This window comes from Anomalospiza imberbis, chromosome 24, assembly GCF_031753505.1.
Source record: "Anomalospiza imberbis isolate Cuckoo-Finch-1a 21T00152 chromosome 24, ASM3175350v1, whole genome shotgun sequence".
NCBI classification, from domain to species: domain Eukaryota; kingdom Metazoa; phylum Chordata; class Aves; order Passeriformes; family Viduidae; genus Anomalospiza; species Anomalospiza imberbis.
Genome location: NC_089704.1, coordinates 6,363,941 through 6,385,711, shown reverse-complemented (window position 1 = coordinate 6,385,711; position 21,771 = coordinate 6,363,941). Strand labels below are relative to the sequence as shown.

The 21,771-nt window shown below is 57.6% G+C and overlaps 3 protein-coding genes across 4 annotated transcripts; all 3 read right to left on the bottom strand.

The window, feature by feature from the left end:
• Window positions 1-937: 937 nt before the first annotated feature.
• SCN2B (sodium voltage-gated channel beta subunit 2) lies at window positions 938-4,890 on the bottom strand. 2 transcript variants are annotated; one of them, XM_068171886.1, is made up of 4 exons: window positions 4,658-4,890; window positions 1,990-2,156; window positions 1,618-1,828; window positions 938-1,498 (listed from the first exon to the last, which is right to left on the bottom strand). In XM_068171886.1, the coding sequence occupies exons 1-4, from the start codon at window positions 4,725-4,727 to the stop codon at window positions 1,299-1,301; spliced, it is 648 nt and encodes a 215-aa protein (XP_068027987.1). In that variant the 5' UTR covers window positions 4,728-4,890; the 3' UTR covers window positions 938-1,298. The 2 variants fall into 2 exon arrangements, with proteins under 2 accessions (XP_068027987.1, XP_068027988.1); XM_068171887.1 differs by lacking the exon at window positions 4,658-4,890 and adding an exon at window positions 3,107-3,265.
• A 1,627-nt stretch (window positions 4,891-6,517) lies between these two features.
• LOC137462219 (myelin protein zero-like protein 2) lies at window positions 6,518-10,411 on the bottom strand. Its single transcript, XM_068172372.1, has 7 exons — window positions 10,201-10,411; window positions 8,764-8,921; window positions 8,085-8,310; window positions 7,879-7,990; window positions 7,499-7,559; window positions 7,189-7,284; window positions 6,518-7,012 (listed from the first exon to the last, which is right to left on the bottom strand). The coding sequence occupies exons 1-7, from the start codon at window positions 10,241-10,243 to the stop codon at window positions 6,851-6,853; spliced, it is 858 nt and encodes a 285-aa protein (XP_068028473.1). The 5' UTR covers window positions 10,244-10,411; the 3' UTR covers window positions 6,518-6,850.
• Window positions 10,412-13,970: 3,559 nt separating this feature from the next.
• On the bottom strand, window positions 13,971-20,431 carry MPZL3 (myelin protein zero like 3). The gene is made up of 6 exons (XM_068172170.1): window positions 20,330-20,431; window positions 19,441-19,607; window positions 18,802-19,012; window positions 17,837-18,002; window positions 17,040-17,103; window positions 13,971-14,954 (listed from the first exon to the last, which is right to left on the bottom strand). Exons 1-6 carry the CDS (start codon window positions 20,400-20,402, stop codon window positions 14,928-14,930), a joined length of 708 nt encoding a protein of 235 aa, XP_068028271.1. The 5' UTR covers window positions 20,403-20,431; the 3' UTR covers window positions 13,971-14,927.
• Window positions 20,432-21,771: the final 1,340 nt, after the last annotated feature.

Below are 21,771 nucleotides of genomic sequence, written 5' to 3'. Positions count from 1 at the left end.
AAAGCGATGGGGCAGAGCGGGGAGGGCACAGCTGTCCCGCCATCCCTGGGGCCTGATGGCATTGCCGGGATGGCACCTAAACAGGCACGTGGCAAAGGTGTCCCTTCTCTGCACAGGGACACTGCAAAGGTGTCCCTTCTTCCCTGGCAGTGCTGCTCGTGCGTGACAGGACCTCCATCACCTGCCCCTGGGCAGTGTCCTCTGTGGCTCCGGGCACTGTCCCCTCCTGGAAGCCATGGGAGAAGAAAAGCTCAGGCCTGGTGCCACAGGGGACACTGCCCTGGGTCATTCCCTGCCTGAACCCCCGGTGCTGCAGCCAGCACGGCTCACCGGCCAGGTGAGGCAGGTGGCACACGGGGCTGGGCACGCTGGCAGTGCATTGCCATGGCAGTTACAGTGTGCAGTGCTCTGCAGGGAGGCTGGAGGAGGCAGTCTCAGCAGGGCTGCTCCAGGGTGGCAGAGCTGTCCTAACTCTGGGCCTGCTGTTGTGCCCAGTCCTTCCCAGCAAGTGCCCAAAAGCTCCTCTCCCTTTCAGCAGCTCCTTGTCCCGAGCAGCCTCACCCCAGCACTCCCCACCACCCCAGCCTGACACATCAGCAGGACATTCTCCACCACAACCACCCTCCCCAAGAAGGAAACGAGCACAAAAAAGTCAGCCCAGCACCTTGGGCTGAGATGCTCAGATCCAAAACCAGCCCGAGAGGCAGAAGGGTCCATCCCTCACACACCAAGGGCTGTTAATGGTTCCAAAACACTGGTTCCAAGACGCTGGGTGGGCTCATGGCCTTGGCCACTGACTTGTGAGCAGCCTGGGACAGTCCCTGAGGAGCACGAGCTTGCAAGGAGGAGACTGGCAGCTATCGGGATCCCTCAGGATGGGAACACCAGTGCCAGTGGCCCAGGCACAGCAGAAGAACCTCGGGATGAGTCTGGGCACGGGGCTGCCAGACCCCTCTGTCCCTCCTGGCACCCCCTGCTCCAGTCCCTCCGTGTGTGGGGGCTGCACAGGTCCCCCCTCACCCGCCCCAGCCTGTCCCCAGCACCTCCTCACAGCACTGGCACTCAGAGCAGGGGACAGGCTGGTCCCAGCTCAGCCTCAGGGGCTTCAGCCCCTCTCCCCAGCCCTGCCCAGCACAGCCAGGCTCCAGGGACCTTCTCTCTGCGCCCTGCTCCAGGCTGAGTTGGGTGTTTGGATGGAAGGAGGGATGCTCTGGGGAGACAGAAATCCTTGCTCTGGGAAGCACATCAAGAGGGTCACACTGTACAGGGGACAGGAGGGAGGGGCGGGCAGGGGGGCGTTACTTGGTGCCCTCATCCGGGTTGCCTTCGCCGTCGGTCTTCCCTTCCTCCTCTGTCTTCTGGTCGTCCGTGTTGAGCCTCTGCTGTTTTTTCCGGCGCACGCACTTCACCACCATCAGCACCAGGATCACCACGGCCAAGAAGCCGCCCACGGAGGCACCCACAATCACGGCCACCGTCGAGTCGTGCTTTGGGGGCTCTGGGGACACAGGGCACAGGCTCAGGGCACGCAGCGGCCGTGGGAACAGCTGGGAACGGGCAGGGCTCCGGGAGCAAGCCCTGCCCCCGTGGGTGCCCGCGGCACGGGGGACCACTGACCTTTGGTGAGCACCTTCAGGCTGATCTTGCCGTGGCCCAGGTGCCGGTCCGGGGGGTTCAGGACGTAGCAGTTGTAGGTGCCCTCGTCCTCCAGCTGCACGTTTTTGAGGGTGAAGGACACGTCGTTCTTGGCGGGGTTGCCGGTAAACTCCACGCGGTTCCCGAAGCGGTCCAGCTGCTTGTTCATGATCTTGGTGCGGAACTGCAGGAACTGGGCAGCCATGGGAACAGCAGGTGAGGCAGCGTGTGGCACCCCACGGGCTCATTTCCCAGCCAGGCACCCCCTCCCTGCCCATGCTGCTGTGTAAGAAACCCTGAGCAACATCCTGTGAGCTGGTGCCAGGACCCCAGCAGATCCCCAGTGAGACTCACCAGCTCCTCCGAGCAGTTACTGCACTCTTGGTACGTCCAGTTGAGGGAAAACTGCTTGTTCTCCACCTTGTAGCAGGAGTTGAAGGTGCAGGAGAGCTTCACAGAGGAGCCATTCAAGGCATTGATGATGGCAGGGGCCATGACCTCCATGCCCAGTCTCGGGGGTGCTGCCGAATGCAGATGGATTTGGGGGTGTGACAGGCAGCCACCCTGGCAGCTGAGCCCGTGTCCCCATGCTGCCCTGCCTGCACAGAGCTCTCCCTGGGGCCTGGCGTTGCCTTCCAGGCACATCCACACACTCTGCATCCAGCCAGGACCGGAATTTCCCTGCCCAGCAGGAACAAGGGGAGCAGCCCTGGCACCGTCCCTGGGCTGGACAGGAAGAGCATCGTCCCTGCTCTGCCAGGGCTGATGACCCTCCTGTGCCCTGCGGATGCTGAATGCTGCTGCCTGCAGGCCAGCCCCCCTCCCGGCCATCCCCCGAGGCTGTGCTGCTGCCGGATCGATGGCGCTGTGCGAGGCTGCAGCGTCAGCACGCGGGGCCCGGCGCCACAGCCACACACAAATTATGGCTGAGCTCATCACATTGCATTGCCAGCAGGACACGGCTCGGGCAGCGAGGGCTGGCATCTGCCAGGGCGGGCCCCAGGGCTCCGGGGGAATGCAGATGCTTTCCCCTGCCAGCAGTGCCTACGCAAGGATTCTCCAGCTGGGAATGACCAGAGCAAGATCCAGGTCTCTGCTGGGGGAACAAGGCCAGTCCCTGATCCCTGGCCTTGCTGAGAAAGAGGGGCAGTACCTGGTGCAGCTCGCAGGGCAGGACTCACCTGGGGAGGGGGCAGGGATGGGGTGTCTGTGCCCTGCTCCCTCCTCCACTCCTTCCCTGCAGCTCCTCTCAGCAGCACCCAAACCCAGCGCCTGCATCTGTCCCCAGGTGGGCAAGGGGAACAGGCTCCTCTGCAGCCAAGCTGGCTGCAAACACCAGGCCAGGCCCTGAGAAGCACAGGGACACGGGGACAGCGAGCCCTGGGGGGGACCAGAGTGTCCTGGGGGGCCGTGACACCCTACAGGGCAGGCACAGGGACACTGCCACCAGGTGCTTTTAGGATCACCTCACCTCTCCCCTTGGGCTGCTGCTCTTTGCTCTCAAACCTTCTTCCCGAGGCCAAGCTGGGTGCATGTCAGGGCTGCTCCGCTGGCCGCTGCGCTCCGCCTGCAAGCAGGGCAGGAAAGGGGCCAGGCTCTGCAGCCAGGGACAAGAGCCTTTCCCGAGCTGCAGGTACAGCTCCCATGGGTGCTGAGCCCCAGCTCCCACTGCGAGGTGTGAACCAGCAGCACCCTGAAGCTCCCTGGGGGCAGAGCGGTGCCCTCGGGTATGGACAAGCCCTGGGACGGCTCCTGGCTGTGCCTGCAGCCGTGGGGAACAGCCCCCCATCCAGTCCCAGTGCAGGGAGGGCTCCCACAGGGCTTGGGGACACAGGGATGGGCACAGCTGGTGCATGGGGACGAGTCACAGCACCCAAGGCAGGAAGAAGTGTCATGAGCCAGTGTCACAGCCTTGCTGCCCCGTGGCAGCCACCACCTTTGATGCCTCCAAGAAAACCTCGCAGGGATGGGAGAGAAGAGTCAGGAGCTTGCCTGTCCCAGCAAGAATGGTTGGAGGGGATCCCTGCACGGAATCATTGTCTGAGTGCCCCTCACATGGTGCCCTGTGTGCCTGCAGGTGGGTGACCTGGCCTTGTCCCATGTCCTCAGGGCTCCCCAGGGCTCTACAGAGGGATGAGGTGCCACCAGCAGCAAGCCTGTCACTCCAAGCAGGGACACCACGGCCTGGCAGGACCTAGGAGCACCCAAGTGGGTGCAAACTTTGCCACTGGCTGGGCACTCAGCCCTGGGGGACAACAGAGGTGGGGGAAGAAACCCCCGAAACCCCAGGGACCGTCCAGGCCGCGTCCTGCGGCGCTGCGCAGGCTCCAGAACGCTCCGTCACCCAGGCTGGGGGGACAATCACAGCAGCCTCTACAGCAGCCCTGACCAGGTGTTGTACCCTCCTTTCCCAGGCTCTCTCCTCGGGGCCCGGCAGCCCGTCAGGAGCTCCGGGACAGCGCTTCAGAGGAGCGGCGCGATCCCGGCCGCGATCGATGGATGCGGCCGCGGAGCTGCTGACACAGCGCTGCTGCTGCGGCGGGGCCGGGCAGCACGCACGGACCGCGGCCCCAGCACGGCCACCGGCCCGGGGACAGCCACAGCCACAGCCACAACACCCCAAAGACAGCCACAAGGCAGCACAGCACCCCAAAGGACAGCCACAAGGCAGCACCCCAAAGGACAGCCACACGGCAGCACAGCCCACCTGGCAGCGCTGCACCTTCCCAGCCCTGTCCCCACGGCAGCCCGCTGCTCTGCCCGGCATGCAAAGGGCTCTGTGCTCCGCACCCGGCATGCAGGGCGTTTTTAGGAGGAGATGCAGTGGCACCATAGCCCCCACCCTGCCCGAAAGCAGGTCACCCTGGCTGGTGGCTCTCCGCAGGGTGCACGCCAGACCACCTCCGTCCCCATCCCTGCGGCACAGCCCTTCCCAGGGTGGCACAGGGGCAGGGGCTCCTGGCCAGGGACACGGGTGTCTCCCCAGCTGGGCACATGCAAGGGGGCTCAAGCCGACACTTACCCAGCGAGAGGAGCAAGGTGAGGCCAGTGAGGAACAAGGTGGGCTGCGGGAGCCAGGCTTCCGGGCTCATTTTGACGGACTTTTGTGTGTGGAGAGGACGTGGTGTTGGTGTGGATTGTGGAGGTGGTGGAGGTGCTTTTTCGAACGCCCGGGTTATTTGCAGGTGACATAGAACATTAGAGCCGCTTTCTCCCCACAGCCCAATATGGCTGGAGCGGTGCTGGGGCGAAAAAAAGCAGTAAATGCTGTGGTTGGTGGATTGCAGCCGCCGGAGTGGGAGGGCGGAAAAATTTTCCCCTGAACTGCAGGCGACAGCTCCTGGCACTGCCAGCTCCCTGCTCTGTGCACGGGCTGTGGCGCACGGTGGGTTCCTGAACCCCCGGGTGCAGTGGGGACATGCAGGTGTGTCCCCCCTGCCCCGCTGGAGGCTGGCGGCCAGCCCTGCTCACACCATCCACGGCAGCAGTTCCCGTTCTGGAGAGCCCAGCGGGGCCCAGAAGGGTTGGAAATGCCCTCCTGGAGCCAGGCAGAGAGCAGAGGGGCTGCTCCAGGCTGGCAGCAGCAGAAGGGCCTGAGCAGCCCAGCCAGGATGCCCCAGGTAGGCTGCAGCAGGTAGAGGTGCTCCAGGTCACCTGCCTGCTCCTGGACACTCCATCACTTCCCAGGGCTGCCAAACTGCTGCAGGCTCCTTCCCCCTCTCCAGCAGCATCTTGTCCCAGGAGCACAGCTCTCCTCTCCCAGCCTCGGGATGGGGAGGCTCTGCCCAGCAGTAACGGGGCTGGAAAAAGTCTTTGGTCCCCTTTGCACCACCGAGGAAGCCTTTGGGCCCTGGGCTCCACATCTGGGTTCAGCTGCAGAGATGGGTGCAGGAAAGGCAAGGGGGGACCTCCTGGAGCCCAGAGAGGCAGTGACAGCGCTGCCCAGGCCCCGGGACACGGGGTGGTGGCGTTTGCTGGGACAGCATCCCTGGGCACAGAGGCGAGGGATGCCCCAGAGCCAGGGCACCCCGTGGGTCCCGTGCAGCAGAGCCGGGGGAGGCAGGAGGGATGCAGAGGGGAGGGATGCAGAGGGGAGAGACGCAGAGGGGCTCTGCTGCCTGACCACAGCCAGGAAGGGAAGCGGGACACCGGGAGAGAAGGCACGGCAGCGTCCCAGCAGCTCTGCTCAGCAAACACTGCACGCACAGCACTTTGCCACCCGTCCTGGGCAGGCAAAGCCCGCTCAGCTCCGCTGCTACGGCTGCCACGACCCTGCAAAGGCCCTGTGCGATGCCCCGACCCCCCACATCCAGCTCCGGGGGCTGGTTCCTCCTAAATCCCGTCCCGCGTCTGCCTGCGGGAAAAGAGAGCCGGGTGTCAACGAGAACCAAGGAGCGCAGCGCGGCGCTGCAGTGAGCCGGCAGCGGTGGGAGGTGGAGGGTCCCGGCTCCCTCCGCACCTGGAGGTGTCAAACATCTATAGATAGCGCCCAGCACCCAGAGATAGCGCCCGGCACCCAAAGATAGCGCCCAGCACCCAGAGATAGAGCGGGAGCAGCGCCAGCGCCCGCCCAGGCGCTGCCCCGGGGGCCCGGGAGGGGTGGCCGGGCTCCCCCCGGCCAGCACTGCCCATCACCCGGCTGCTCACCCATGGCCAGGGGACACACGTGGGGGACCCCACTGCCCGCGGGCTCTGTCCTGCTCCCCTCGGTCCCCATCCTGCTGCCAAGGGACCCCTGTTTTGCCCCGTTTGGCTTTGCTCCCGTCTGGAGCCAGCGGGGCTGGCGGGTGCCCCGTGCCAGGCTGCACATGGGTTCAGGGGCTCTCGGGCCCTGGGCCAGGCAGATTTTGGCACACTTGGACATCACATGCTTAGGCTGGAGGTAAAATGAAGACAGCATCAGGGAAGACTCCCTGAGTTTTATTATCTACAGAAAAATACTGTGACGGCTCCCGTTGCATCTCCCCCCTTGGAGATCCTCATCCTGGGCCAGGACCCAAGCTGGAGCGTGAGGCTGTGCCCACTCTCTCGAGTCCAGGGGGCACGAGCCAGAGGGACGGGTGTCCCCTGGTCCCCTGCAGGCAGCTGGGGCGGGCTGTGCCTCAGCAGTGCCCTGGCATGGGGCACACAGTGACGTGTCACCAGTTCCCAGTCCTCACAGGGACAAAGGTGTCTCGGACACACCTGGACGAGGGGCTGCCATCCCACGGCACAGCTATTTCTGCTGCTCTGGAGGCCGGGGAAGTGCCTCCTCTGGCCTGCTGTGGGGCTCCTGGCCCTGTCTGTGCCCCTGTGTCCCCTCTGCCATCCATTCCGAAGGGATGGCCCTCTTGGCCAGCTCCACGTAGACGCCGTTGTCCCGGCAGTGAGACGGGTGCTGCAGGGAGCAAGGGACAAGGTGTGAGCCTCACCACGGGTACCAGGGTGTGTTTGGAGGGGGCAGGGGGCACGGGATGTTGGGGTCTGGCACAGGGAGTGAGGCCCTGCATGCCGTGGCCCTGGCGAGGGGGGCAGTGATGTGGGGGCCCCACCACGCCTGCTGCAGCTCCTCACCATGGTTATGTACGTGTCCTCAGCTCTCCTCTTCTTCTTTGCTTCCTGCTCAGCCTTGGCTACCTCAGCTCCAGGGATTGAGGAGTAAATTGCTTCCTGTGAGGGGCAGATCAGGCTGTTTGGGACTGAGCAGCCCCCAAACACACAGGGGCTGCCTGAGCTCAGTCACAGGGCAAGCTACAAGAGCCATGGCTGGAGCTGGCCAGCAAATGGCCCCTGGTGCCTGGGCAGTGTGGGATCCCCTCCCTGGCCCCCCCAGCACCGAGCCCACAGAGCCGGCCCCAGTGACCCCTCCAGCCTCAGCTCTCACCTCTGCTTTGCTCTTGTTGCTGCTCTTCCCCATCCTCTCCAGGGCTGTGACGGCTGCAAACCTTGAGGGAAGGCAGCAGCAGTGTCACCTCCGGGAGAAGCATCACCCGCTCCTCCTGTCCTTCCCTCCCTCTCCCGGGACACTGACATCCCTTTGCACGCTATCCGTGCTGCGGGCACAGCCCAGGAGGTTTGGGAGCCGAGGGGACGTGCAGGGGCACGGTGACACTAGATGGCAGCAGGAGCTTGGCACCCCACACCTGCGGAGCCGAACCCTCCCACCTGCGAGCGCCAGGGCAAAGCCTGGCCAGGGAGAGCAGCGCGGGAGGGCTGCGGGGAGCTGCTTCCTCATCCCCTAAAGCCAGGCCAGCGTTTTGGTACCTCTTCCTCACGCAGAGCCCGGCCAGGAACGCCACCACCACGGCCACGCAGCCACAGCCCACCACGGCCGGCCAGAACCCGGAGTCTCTCGGGGGCGCGGCATCCTCGGCACCTGCGGGGAGACACCGAGGCAGGGAATGGCACCGCGGGGACCCCCAGAGCCGCGGGGCAGCTGCGGGGGGCGGCGGGCAGGGAGCATCACGCACCTCTGGGTACCGCGGGGCTGACGAGCAGCACCGTGCGGCTCCTGAAGACGCTGCTGGTCTCCAGCAGCCGCAGCTCGCACTCGTAGGTGCCGCTGTCGTTGAGACGCAGGTCCTGCAGCAGGATGGAGCCGTCCCAGCGGGAGACGTTCCCCTGCCACTGCACCCGGTTCTTGAAGCGGCCCGCGGGGACGCCGTGGTTGCTGTAGTAAAAAAACACCATCTCCTCCTGCCAGGGCAGGTGCGGGATGTCAGGTGCCTGTCCCTCCTCAAGAGCTCTCAGTTCACACCTTCTCCCTGTCCCGTGGGCTGCTCTCCTCGCACAGAGCCCGGCCCTCTCAGGGAAAGCCCCAGGATGCAGCGCCCAGAGCGGAACTCCCCTGGTGCTGCGGGTCCTGCCCTGGCACGGGAACCCTTCTTATGCTCATGGAAACTTCCTCTCCTCATGGCCTGGCGACATGGATGGGCTTCCCCACAGCCTCCCCAGGGCTGCTTCCCCACAGCCTCCCCAGGGCTGCTTCCCCACAGCCTCTCCAGGGCTGCTTCCCCACAGCCTCCCCAGGGCTGCTTCCCCACAGCCTCCCCAGGGCTGCTTCCCCACAGCCTCCCCAGGGCTGCCTCACCCTCCCTCCCCTGCCACCGGCCCCGTGTCCCCTCTCCTGCCAGCCCTGTCCCGACCCACCTGCGTGCCAGCTCCTGCCTTGTGCAGCCAGTCCACTTTGTGCAGGGTCCATCCCTTGCTGTCGGGGTCCAGGAAGAGGCACTGCAGCAGCACCGAGCCCCCAGCCCTAGCTCGGAGCTGGGGCTCCGTGAACACCCCGGCGGCCCCGCTGCATCGCCCTGCCGGGGACAAGGACAGCAGGATGAGCCCAGGGAGGACGGCCAGCTGCAGCCTGCCTGCCCCCATCGCCATCTCCTCTCCAGGGAAGCCTGGGGCTCACGGCCCTGACCAGTGCAGAGGCCGAGCCCGTGCCTGACCCCTGCTCGTGGCGCGCCTGGGATGTGGGGCAGCACATCCTCCCCGCCACACCAAGGGCTGCTGCCGTGTGATCCAGCCGAAGGGGAGTTGGGAAGCACAACCCCTGCCCTCCACGCCTCGGAGCCAAAGCCTGCAGCTCCTGCAGGGCTGGGCTGTGAGTCACTGGCTGGGAGAACCTGTGCTGCTCTCATCTCTACCAGGCCAGGGGCAATTCGAGCGCTTCACACGAATTTCAGTTCCTCCCTCACTGCCCATTTGGCTTCCTTCCCCTTTGCTCACAGGCTCCAGACCTGGGCTTGTGCTTGTCTGGCCACGTAACCACAGCTTGGGGTTTCTAGAGAAGCTGGACAGTGGGAAAAAAAAGCAAACCAGGGGAACATCAAAGAGCACAGAGCTGAGAACCCACACGAGGCAGCTGCCGGCTGACTGGGCTGCAGAGCGTGCAGCAGGAAGGGGATTAAAGGTCTTCTCTGAAACGAGTGGGGCAGAAAACGTCACTGGAGCTCATCAACCCCACCTGCCTCAGCCTGCAGTGGCCCTACAAGGGGAGGCTGAGGCTCTGGTGCTGTTTGCTGAGAGCTGGCTGAGCTGATCCAGCTCAGGGAGCTGCTCAGACAGGTAGGCTCGTCCTGGTGGCTGAGCCACTGTGCTCTGCCTGTCCACAGCCAGCGAGGGCTGGGCCCTGGCCAAGCACCAAGTGTTTGTCTGAAGCCCTGTAAATAATGAATGCAAAGTGCTGCAGCTTCCCAAACAAGTTCTGTTGGTCTTGACCAGCTGAGGAGCTGAAAATGACAAATATTTGCCAGCGGAGAAGACCAAGGGAGCTGCCTGCCTCCAGCAGAGCCAAAATCAATACTTTGGAAACCTCTCCCTGTATTTAGACTTGGGGAAGCAATTCTGCTTCTTTCAGAGCCTTGGAGCCTCAATACAGGACACATCCAGGGATGGCAGTGCAGTTTGCAGCCCGTTTATAGGGGAGGGCTGCAGGAGGGGGAGATGCAGCACACGAGGGCCAGAGGAGGGACTGGCACCCAGGACAGGAGCAGCTCCACGAGGTTCTCACCACAGGAGGAGAGACACTGATGGGTCTTAGAGCAAAGGCAGAGGGGAAAGCAGAGGGCAATAAAACTTAGAGCTTACCCAGCCATGTCAGCACCAGGGTCAGGCTCAGCAACACCTTCATCTCCCTCTGAAAAGAACAGCACAGGTGACACGTGCTCCAGTGTCCCCTGGGGCAGGACACCAAGGACTGGCAGCCAGCTCAAGGTCAGAGGAAGACTAACCAGCCTCTGAGGTTGGGAGGCTGGAAGTCAGCGCAGCACAGAGGGCAGAGACAGGGCTCTGGTTTGTGAGACTGTGCTGAGCCTGGAAAGGAAGAGTCTGTGTAGGGGAGAGGGCTCAGCCCCTTCATATTTTCCCCTAAGTAAGTCACGATTCTTTCCGGTGGTTTGGGGGTCGAGCTTCTGACATCTAAGCTGAGATGTTCACAGGTGCTGACTCTGTTCATCAGAGAAGTTCTGTCCTAGAACACAGCCCCCTACTCCAGATCTAAATCCCAGCCCCTGGGTGCTGCTGGAGCAGTGCCACATCTGATCTCTGGATTCAGCTCCACCTGCTCCACATCTCTCAGAATAAAGCTGACGCCTCCTTTCTGCACACCGTGGATTTATCCTGCAGCCCAGGGGAGGACTGGCTGTCCCCAGCAGGAACGTGCCAGCCAGTGTCCAGAGGAAGGCAGGAGTCAGCACCCTGCTGCCCTGTCCCTGCTGCACGATTCCCAGCTGGGGCCCTTCATTCCACGGTAAGTAGATACTGAGAGGAGCTCTCCTGCCCGGAGAGCCCTCACGTGAAGCTGGAATTGAGGCTGCCATTACCAGCAGGTATTTTCCAGTACTGCAGAAATGAAACAGAAATAGAAAGACAGGAGCTGAATCATCTCTGGCATTTTGGTGGCTTCTTTCGTTTTGCTCCACCGTGCAAATGAGAGGCTCTCCAGGTCAGCCTCAGACAGGGATTCCAGACCCAGAATCAGCTGCTGAGGACCCTTGGATCAGTTCTAGGCTGAGAAAACCACTACAGCTTTGTACCTTCATCACCCTGCCCTTTTCCACAAACAAAAAATCCCGAGAAGTGGCAGCAAACCTTCTGGAATTCTCTCCCATCTGCCTCTCCAAACACAGGACCCTTCTGGGGTTGGGTTTTTGCGTGGTTTGCTGTGCTCTGTGCAGCTCTGCTGTGACACACTTTGCTGCACAGCCGACCTACAAACAGCTCCTGCTCAGCCCAGGGCAGCAGGCACAGCCCAGGGCAGCAGGCACAGCCCAGCCCAGGGCAGCAGGCACAGCCCAGCCCAGGGCAGCAGGCACAGCACCCTGCTTCCCCTGAGATGCTGCCAAAACCTGCAGAGCTGCACCCTGCCAGGACCACCCCCCTGCAGCAGCCAAAACAGCAGCCAGCTCAAAACCCAGTCCTGTTTGACAGCAGAAAGCTGAGATTTCTATGCCCAGAACCTCCAAAAGCTCCTGCAGCTGAGCTCCTGGGGCTCTGGGCCTTATTTGCCACCAGGTCCTTGCTGGATTTATTGCCCTGGTTTCAAGAAGGATTTCTGCTCCTGCCTGGGAACACATTTTTGCAGGGTCTCCCCCTGTGACACACAGCAGTGAGAGGGGGCTGGGAGGCACCAGCTGGAGCCAGCACCCACTCACCAGGCTGTTCAGTGTGTGCCAGTGCTGACACATCCAAACAGCCTCTCCCAAACAGGCTGGGGGAAAAGGGGCACAGACACCACACGGCCTTCACATTCCCCTGCTTTTGCACATGGCATCTGAGTCACCAGCACTTCTGCTCCCCTGGATCTCTTCTCAGGAAAAACAAATTTAAAAAACCATCCAGAAATAAATATTGCAGCAAAAAATTACTCACCTCGAGTGGCCTGGAAGAGTCAGCTAGTCTTGCACATTCTTCAGCGACTGACAGTTGCTAAATTATCTTGAGGTTGCATATCTTCCAGGCTGGGTCGGATGGTCACTTTCACAGGCAAGAGAAAGCAGAACAAAAAATCAGGATGTGCAACAGAGAGGGGAAACCAACTCAGAGGCATCTGCCCGAGAGGGGTGATGGGGCAACTCCAGGAGGCGCCTGGCTCAGAGAGCTGGGGCTCAGGCCCAGCGTGAGGGACTGGCCTGACCAGTCACGATGACCAGTCCAGGACACAGAGGTTCCTGGCACGCACCCTGTGCTCCCTCCTGCTTTGTTTTGGGGACCAGAGCTGCTTGGAGAACTGTCACTGCTGCACCCTGGGTCCTGTCCCAGTGAGGCAGCAGCACTGGGTGACGTGGCTGTGCCTTCCTCCTGGGGCTGCCAGGGCCCTGACCCTGCCTGGCACTGCGGGGACAGCTGCCTAACACACACCAGACACTGCTCTTCCTCTGCTGCAGCCCCCCTGGCCGCTTTGAAAACCCATTTTCATCCTTCCTCTTCCCTTGAAACACCAGAGAAGCTCCTGTTCCCCATTCCAGTATCCCACTGCTCCCCATTCCAGTATCCCTTCTCCCCATTCCAGTATCCCCTCTCTCCATTCCAGTATCCCACTGTTCCCCATTCCATATCCCCTCTCCCCATTCCAGTATCCCTTCTCCCCATTCCACTATCCCCTCTCCCCATTCCAGTATCCCCTCTCTCCATTCCAGTATCCCACTGTTCCCCGTTCCAGTATCCCATCTCCATTCCAGTATCCCCATGTTCCCCATTCCAGTATCCCACTGCTCCCATTCCAGTATCCCCTCTCTCCATTCCAGTATCCCCATGTTCCCCATTCCAGTATCCCACTGTTCCCCATTCCAATATCCCCTCTCTCCATTCCAGTGTCCCACTGCTCCCCATTCCAGTATCCCCATGTTCCCCATTCCAGTATCCCACTGCTCCCCATTCCAGTATCAGCGGTTTCAGTGGCACACCGTTGCAATAAAGCAGACAGGACTCAGTTCTTTCCATGCAGAAAATCCCCTTCTTTATTCACATAACTAATTTTTCACAGGTCTCGTGCTCAGTTCCAATTGGCCAGGAGTTTCCTTGCTACTCATTTTATTGCTTAGTAAATGGCATTTTACCTCTCCATCAAATCTCTCTGTTCTTAGATTGTTTACATATTTCACTGATTCTCATAGGACAAATTTCTTGTTATTAAAAGCTCAGCCTGTTTTCCTTACTAGAATAGGTTATGTTAACTCATGAGAACTTGCAGGCTAGCTGCACTGAGAAGGAATATCAGGCCAGCTGGTAGTTCAGCAGAAAGGCCTGATTTTCTAAGGCCTTTCTTTTATAATATCTCTACTTGCATGCATCACCACACCAAGAAATTTCCATATGGGTGGCAGAGGAAGAGAAAGCTCAGCACCATTCACAGCTCCAGGGTGGCAGCTCAGCTTTGCACCAGGAATACTTGCCCAGGATCCAGCCAAGGAGGCACAGCTGAAATGCAGCATTTTGCAGCACAAAAGAGCCTTTGGTTCCCCAGGGGAAGTCGTGAGTGCTGGGAGGGGAACAGCAAAGCCACTTCCCCGGGCTGCGAGATCCCACCACCAGCCTTTCCCAGGGAAGTTTTGGCTGACAGAGATGTTGTGTCACCAGGGAGCACAAATACTCGAAGTGTTACTTTAGTAGAGAGCAGAAAAATGTATTTATCTGGAGGCACAGATCTACAGCTGACCTACTTGCCAGTGAGAGCTTCACCACACCTGAAAGCTGCAGCCAGCAGAGATGCTGAAGGGGCCCGGTGTCTGTCCTCTTTTGGGTTAAATCTGCTCCCTAAAAACCTTTACTCGTCATCAAATGACAATTTTTACACCTCAGCATGGCAGTTTTATGAGCTCAGCTGTATTTAGCCAAATAAAGAGACTCACAGCCCAGAATGGAATAATGCAATTTATTGGTAATTGCACAGCAAAATCAGCAGTAAACCTGGAGCACATCTGTGAAAAGAAAACAGTTGATGGATAGAGAAAGACAGCAGCTTTTTAGGGACTGAGTGAATGAATTCCACTGCTCTCTGCCATTGCTGTTGGGTAAAGCTGGTGAAAGAGGAAATGCCCTTCATGGCGGGGAAGTAATGCTGCACAATGAGCCATTTCCCTAAAACAGGTCCTAGAAGACGGGAGGAAGAAAACAACTACTGCAAACAGAACATTCCTTTGGGCAGTGCTTGAGTCCATGGCTGAGGTAGATGGGGTTGTGTGTCCCCAGAAACAGAGTCCCCATTTGCATTTCTGATTTCAAAAAAGAAAAAAAAATATTGTTTTCTATGAATTGTGCTTCACTTCTAAGAGTAGAAGGAGCAGTACCCAGTGATGCAGCTGAATAAAAAAAAATACTTCAAAAGCAGTAGGTTCTCTTCACTCCACCACAGAGGATGCCAGATATCACTTCATCAAACTGGTGTGAGTCAGTATGTTGCAAAAAACCTGAGAATAAGCCTTGCCCAGAGAGCTGGAGCAGCTTTTACTTCAAAAAGTTGGATTTCCAGGGCTCAGGAAGAGAGGGATGTCACAAAAAAAAAAAAAAAATCAAACCAATGAACCAAACCAACTTGCAGGAAAACCAAGGCACATTGGCACTGTAGGCACTGAGGCTTCTGTAGGCCCTGCAGATCTGAGGGCAAGAGATTTTCTTTTCCCCAATAAATTAGAAAGATTTTTAGAAAATCATTGTTTTGTGCTTAAATAGAAGTGAATTATCCCATCAGCATTATTCTTCCAATCCACCGAGAGCAGAGCACGTCCTTCAATCTGCACTGGTTATCCAGCAGCCTCTGGAAGGATCTATCCATGATTTTCAGTGCTGTAATTTCAGTCTTTTTTCCACAGCTTCAGTCAGTAGGGATCTTCCTCATCTGTGTCCTAAACGGGGAACATGGAGAGAAACTGAGATTTTGTGTGAAGAAATGAACCAAGCCACAAGTTCAGCCAAAGGCCGAGCCTGGCTGGGCTTCTGGCAAGAGCCTAAATGCTTCCCAAAAATGCTGCTGTGCTTGAACAAGCCAGAGGAGCTGCAAAAAACACTGATATAAGTGCAAATACATACGTGCAAAAATTGGACTTGATTGGAATCAAAGCTGTCATTTTAAGATGAGTAAGTACAAATATAAGTAAGTACAAATATAAATAAGTACAAATATAAATAAGTACAAATATAAATAAGTACAAATATAAATAAGTACAAATATAAATAATAAGTACAAATATAAATAATAAGTACAAATATAAATAATAAGTACAAATATAAATAAGTACAAGCAGTAAACGTTTGACCTCTCCCAGACACAATCACATGCTATAACCTACACATGAAATGTGTTTTAAGAGAAGCAGCAGCTAAAGATGAGCCAGAAAGTGCAGCACTACTCTGCAGAGACAGCCCTGAGCAGCACCATTTGCTGGTTTTCAGGCTCCCACTTTTAGAAGCCCCTGGTTTTACAGCCCCCTGCTGTAACCACAGCAGCCTTTTGATGGTGTCCCCACAAGCAGCTCTGCAGCTCTGAGCTGGGAGCTCACCCAAAGCCCTCAGCTCTGCAAGGCAAATCTCACTGACACGCAGGCATTTCAGTCTAAAGAGATTTTCCATTGGCTTTGCAATTTTAATTGTTTGGTCACATATGAAGCATGAAAAAGCACATTAGAGAAACCTCAGAAATGCAGGATTGTTCAAGTGAGAGGGCAGCATTCTCAGGGACCTGATCAGATAAATATTTCACTATCAGACAGCAAAGGATCAAAGCTGACAGAGCACTGGACATGAAAGCAGCAGGATTTTATCATTGCAATTTGACTCCTCCCAAAGGATGAGAGGGCAGTTTTCGACTTTTAAGCTCTCCCACGTCCTGACAGCATTTCCTCACCAAGCTGGGGCTCCATCCTTCCCCATCTCTCCTCCTGGCACCTCCCCAAGTCCCAGAACATCACCTGGAACTGCCTTCCAGCAGCCAAGGCAGCTCAGCCTTTGGCACAAGGCGTTTCCTGCTTCCCCCACCTCTCCAAAACCTCGTTCCCGGCACGGCAGCTCCGTGCCTGCTGTGTCTAATGCAGAACTGTAAATATTTTATGTACAACTTACGTAATTGCCTGTTTTTCATCCTGCATCTAATAGAAACCACCAGCACACGCCTGTCTGAAGGCTTGGGCATTTGGGACGTTTTAAATCACTGGCATTAGGAGAGTGAATCAAGCAACACATATTTAAATCCTCCTTAACTCACGTCCTGACTGTGTGCAGGAGAGGCAGAGGTGCCCCTGAGGTAAATGTGCTCTGCAGGACAGGGAAAGAATGAAAGCCCTCCCGAAGTGGGCATTACTCTGGAATGTGGCTGCCCGTTCCAGCGCACAGGACTCGCACAAAACAGGGGCAGCAGGCGGCAGAGCCACTCAGGAGCTGGAGCACCCGACCAACAGGAGCTGCTGCCGGGCTGGGAAGGGAAGCAGCACAATTAGAGGGCAGCCACCACTCGGAGAGCACGACAAACAAAAAGCAGAAACAAACAAACAAACCAGCCGCGAGGGTTTAGCCATGCTCCGCTGCAATGAAAACGAGGTGAAAGGAGGAAGACCTCCAGCACCTCTGCAGAAGCACAGAGGGCTGAGGGGTCACTGCCTGCCTTCCCCACCACAGCACTGCCAACCCCAAACTGCTCGTGCAGAGCCCCTGAGAAACCCCACGGCAGCTGGCACTTCAACCCTGCCTTGTCACCTTGAAATGACAGCTTTGATTCCAATCAAGGCCAGTGAACAATCAGTTGGATGGATCTCATGACAGCTGCCCCAGCAGTACAGCCAGCAGCTCTCACTCCCTGCAGCTGGGAAGCTCCGAGGGGCCTTTGGGACACGCCTTGGACACCCAGAGGTGTTGGGACACCCTACCTGCTGCTCTTAGCACCCCCTTTGAGCACCCAAGTTGGCAAAACCGCTGTGAAAACACCAACTTTCACTCACCACGCAGTTCAGGCACCACTCCTTGAGCTTCCTCCCACAGCCAGCTGTGTCTGAGTGCTCTGGCCTGCAGGAAAAGCACGGCATCAGCTTGGACTTTTCCCCCAGACACTCCTGTTCCTCCTCTGGACTGTGAATTCTGGCTGTACCACATGGAACTGAATGTCTTTCATCCTGAGGAAAACCTTTAAGTCTGCACAGCAAAGCCAAAAGGACTGAAAGCTGCCAGATGCCTCCCTTTGAAGGCGGCACTTCAGTGCCACAAAGATTAAAACAAAAGTTGCTTTTTGGCCGGCAAATCTTACACCATCACCCAAATCATTAAAAGACTGCAATACAAAAAAACAATCATTCTGCAAGGAGTTGAGCAGAAGGGAGGTCAGTCTCCAAGGCTCCTTCAGTACCTGGCATCCCTGCTCAGGCCACCACAGGTAGCATTACTGGGTTTATTCTGCTGTTATGGGGACCCAAAAATGCAGCACCCGAAGCTCACACGTGCAAAACATCCTGCTGACTCAGGCTGAGATAAACCTCATTACAGAAGTGAAATATGTCTGACCCTAAACTGCCTCAGTTCCGTGGCATTCCTCACGCAAATGACAGAGAAAAGGGATGTGCAGTGTTTGGTCTGTGCTCCAGCTCGGGGATTTCCCAAAGCTTCTGCCTGCTGGGCGAGCAGCAGATACCAATGACTGGGCTGCACTCACTTCATGCTGAAGGACAGTGGGGAAATCATCCCTCGTGCCCGAGCCAACACCCCAAAGTGGAAATACAAGCTCCAGCCTGCAGCCAGCACTTACTCATCAGACACTTCGATGGAGGATTTCTTGTAGCCACATTTTCCTTTCTCCTTCAGCACCCGGAATTTCCTCCCCATCCTCACCAGCAGCAGAATGACCACGAGGGCAGAAGGGAGGAACACCAGGATGGACAGCAGAGCTGCTGAGCTCAGCTGGAAGGCCAGGCCTGAAACACAGCGAGGCACGGCTTGGCTGAGCCTCTGGGACAAACACCGGGGCACAGCTTGGTGGCCCTTCCACGTGAGACACTGGGCTGGCAGGCTGGAAACAGCCTGTCCCCACATCTGCAGGGCTCCAGTCCCCAAACCTGCGCTCCCCAAACCTGTAGGGTTCCTGTCCCCAAATCTGTGGGACTCCTGTCCCCACACCTGTGGAGCTCCTGTCACCACACCTGTGGTCCCCAAACCTGTGGGGCTCCTGTCCCCACACCTGTGGAGCTCCTGACACCAAACCTGCAGAGGTCCTGACCCCAAACCTGCAGTTCCCAAACCTGTGGGACTCCTGTCCCCAAACCCAGCCCAGGCTCAGGTGGAGGGAGCTGCAGAGGAAGGCACGACACAGTTCTACCAGCACGGCTGAGCTGGGAATTTGGGGCAGGGCTGGCATGCAGGGCAGATGAGGAAATTGGTACTGACAATCAGCGCTTGTGATGTGGAGATTATTTTTAGGCCAGCGTTTCCTCAATGTTTAACTTGTTCTGCAGCAATTCGCAGAGGCTGAAACTTCTGAACAAAGGGACACTTCTGATTTCTGCTGTCACCACAGCTGCCCCCGTCCCTTCCTGCCCCAAATCAGCTCAGCAGTTCCCAAAGTACTGAACTCAGAGAGCGGGGCTGAGGCAAGCCCTGCTGAAACTCCAGCGTGGGAGTCCAGGGAGCATTTCCCACGTGATGCTCAGAATTCCAACAACCCACAAAGCAACTCTGTCCCAGGGGTGAGGCCAAACTGAGGGCAGGGAGCCTTACCCCGCTCTGTAACCACCAGCACTGTCTGGGGAATGTTGTGGTAAACATCTGGAGGGTTCTTCACGCTGCAGATGAATGTCCCGTTGTCACTGAGAACTGGGTTTTGGATAGCGATGGAAGCATCACCATTAGCAACGTTCCCAACCCAGGATATCCTGTCCTTGAACGTCCCCACTGTTGTGGGGTGGGGGACGGACTGATAATGAAAAATCTGCAAGGAGGGAAAAGGCAGTGATTGTGGTAATAAAGCACTCGTCCAAGAAAGCAGAGTGAATTGTTTCTGCATTGCAAAAGTAAAGGAATTTTGCATTGTAAGAATAAAGGAATAATGTCACATTAAAAAGTCAGGAAGAATATTTCATATATAAGAGAAATAAAACCACCAGCTGAATCTTTACCATCATTCTGTGCACAGTGCAGCACTTGTGACAACCCACCAGATTTATCTATTTTATCATTATTACGCTATTTTGTATTTACCTAGACTATTTTTCCCCCCAGAGAACACCAAAGGAACTTTACAGGGGGAAGAAGGGAACAACGAGAGTCCCAAACCACAAAGTGAGGCAGCAGCCCAGCAAAGCAAACAGAAAATTCAGATTTTCAGCATGCCCAGAGGCCTGGCCCTGTTCCACCTACTGTCTCCATCTGGCCCCCTGTGAGGGGCCGGTAGGTCCAGTCCACCAGCAGGCTCTCCGTGATGGGGGAGCTGGATTTGAAGGAGCATTTCAGCAGCACTTGCTCCCCCACAAAAGCTCGGACTTTAGGATTGGCTTTAATTTCCAGGGAAAGAGCATTGCAGACACCTGATGGAACAGGCACAAAAGGCAGGGATTCACTTCTTGCTGGCTGCGAGGTGCAAAATTGTCCCAGAAATACCGACACGTGTGCAGGTCAGCCAAATTCAAAGACCAAAGCACAGCAGTGACTCCCTCCCCAGCACTGAAATTTGCAGGAAAGCAGAAAACTTCCCTGACCTATTCTCCGCGGGACTGGAAGGGGCCCCAAATGAGCCAGCGGGGCAGCAGCACCCGGGATGTTTAGATGAGGAGACAAAGAGCTGAGCAATGGAATCAGCTGGGTTACAAAGAACCAGCTGTAGGTACTTAAAGCAATTCCGCTCTGCGTTTCTGGCCACAGCGCCTGAATTTCACACGCACCGGGTCAGAAGTCTCCCCACAGCACCAAAAACTCCCCGTTCTTGTTCCCAGTGCGTGCAGCCGCTTCTGCCCCGTTCAACTCCGGCCCCGAGCCTCGCTCCGCCCCGGACCATCCACCGCTCCGGGCAGACCTTCGCCCGAGCCTCCCACCGCTCCGGGACGGCTCTTCCCGAGCTTCCCACCTCCCCCAGAGCATCGGGACCACCCTTCCCGAGCCTCCCCCTGCCCCGGGACCATCCACGGCCGCCGGAGCCGCATCCCGAGCGCTGCCGGCCCGGTTCCCAGGCGGGACCCCCCGGCGCACCGCGGGCACCGCCGCTCCCGTCCCGTCCCGTCCATCCCACCCCGGCCCCCGGAGCCCCCGGTACCGAGCAGCAGCAGAGCCCCCCGCGGGAGGAGGAGGAGGCGGCCGCCGGTCCCCGCCGCCCCTGGGCGCCGCATCCCGGCCGGGATCAGCCCCGGAACATGGCGCTCACCTGGAGCAGGTGAGGGCGGGGCAGCCCCGAAATGGCCGCGGCGCCTGGGTAGGTCTGGGTACACCTGGGTGGGAACACCTGGGAATACCTGGATAGGTCTGGGTACCCCTGGGTGGGAACACCTGGGAATACCTGGGAACACCTGGGAATACCTGGATAGGTCTGGGTACACCTGGGTGGGAACACCTGGGAATACCTGGGCATACCTGGGAACCCCTGGGAATACCTGGATAAGTCTGGGTACCCCTGGGTGGGAACACCTGGGAACACCTGGGAACACCTGGATAGGTCTGGGTACCCCTGGGTGGGAACACCTGGGAATACCTGGATAGGTCTGGGTACCCCTGGGTAGGAACACCTGGGAATACCTGGGAACACCTGGATAGGTCTGGGTACCCCTGGGTGGGAACACCTGGGCATACCTGGATAGGTCTGGGTACCCCTGGATGGGAACAGCTGGGAACACCTGGGAACACCTGGGAATACCTGGATAGGTCTGGGTACACCTGGGTGGGAACACCTGGGAATACCTGGGAACACCTGGGCGGGAACATCTGGGCACACCTGGGCGGCCCTGCTGGGTCTGGGAGGAGCGAAAGGTCTGGCGTGGCCACCACGGTTGTCCCCAAATCCCCGAGCCTCACGGCCAGCCTGCTTGCTGCACATTGGGGTTTTTTGGGTGCCACAAAACGAGCAATGTGTCAGGATTATGTTATTAAGTCAGGATGTTCCTTGCTGTGAGACCTTTGTAGGTTTTCAAGCCCAATCAGCAAAAAACAGAGGAGACCTAATCAGGGGAACAGGCAGCAGCTGCGTCCCTTAGCCAAGGACACCCTGGAACTGACAAGTTTTAGGGATGAAATAAATCAAGATGTTGACGTGTGTCTCTGTACATTGCTAACTGGGCAAAACACCCGAGGTTTATATATCCTAGAGCTGAACTAACTTGGTTATAATACCAAAAATCACACCTACAGGTCAAAAAGACCCCGGCCAGGTGCAGAGCCTGCCCCTGAGCAGGGGTAGAAGTTAGCTGGGGTGAGGTAACTTGTATGGGAATGAATAACACATCGTAAGAGAGGGGCTGTACTTTGAGAGTTACTGTGTGTTGCCTTGATTTTTGAAAGTGTTAAGTTTTCTTTTATAGTTCTTTTGAAAGTTTTAAAGTTCTCATAAAACTTCTTTAGCCTTCTGATAATTACATATTTGAGAGTCAGCGTTCCCACACAATTTCATGTAGAAATAGAATAGTTTACATATTTTTCTATGGGTAGAAAGAAACGATTGATTGGGCTTTGGACCAGTGTGGTTGGAGAGGTGGTAATTCTATCCTC

Excerpts from the sequence above, each read along its gene's own strand:
- SCN2B (XM_068171886.1), bottom strand. The coding sequence starts at position 4,727 with ATGAGCCCGGAAGCCTGGCTCCCGCAGCCCACCTTGTTCCTCACTGGC. Across the intron at positions 1,829-1,989 it reads GTAACTGCTCGGAGGAGCTG|TTCCTGCAGTTCCGCACCAA; the intron begins GTGAGTCTCACT and ends ATGGCTGCCCAG. Across the intron at positions 1,499-1,617 it reads CCTGAAGGTGCTCACCAAAG|AGCCCCCAAAGCACGACTCG; the intron begins GTCAGTGGTCCC and ends CTGTGTCCCCAG.
- LOC137462219 (XM_068172372.1), bottom strand. The coding sequence starts at position 10,243 with ATGAAGGTGTTGCTGAGCCTGACCCTGGTGCTGACATGGCTGG. Across the intron at positions 8,922-10,200 it reads CCTGGTGCTGACATGGCTGG|GGCGATGCAGCGGGGCCGCC; the intron begins GTAAGCTCTAAG and ends TGTCCCCGGCAG. Across the intron at positions 7,560-7,878 it reads GGGCTCTGCGTGAGGAAGAG|GTTTGCAGCCGTCACAGCCC; the intron begins GTACCAAAACGC and ends CCTTCCCTCAAG.
- MPZL3 (XM_068172170.1), bottom strand. The coding sequence starts at position 20,402 with ATGCGGCGCCCAGGGGCGGCGGGGACCGGCGGCCGCCTCCTCCTCCTC. Across the intron at positions 19,608-20,329 it reads GGGGGCTCTGCTGCTGCTCG|GTGTCTGCAATGCTCTTTCC; the intron begins GTACCGGGGGCT and ends CTGTTCCATCAG. Across the intron at positions 14,955-17,039 it reads AGTGGTGCCTGAACTGCGTG|GACACAGATGAGGAAGATCC; the intron begins GTGAGTGAAAGT and ends TTCCCCGTTTAG.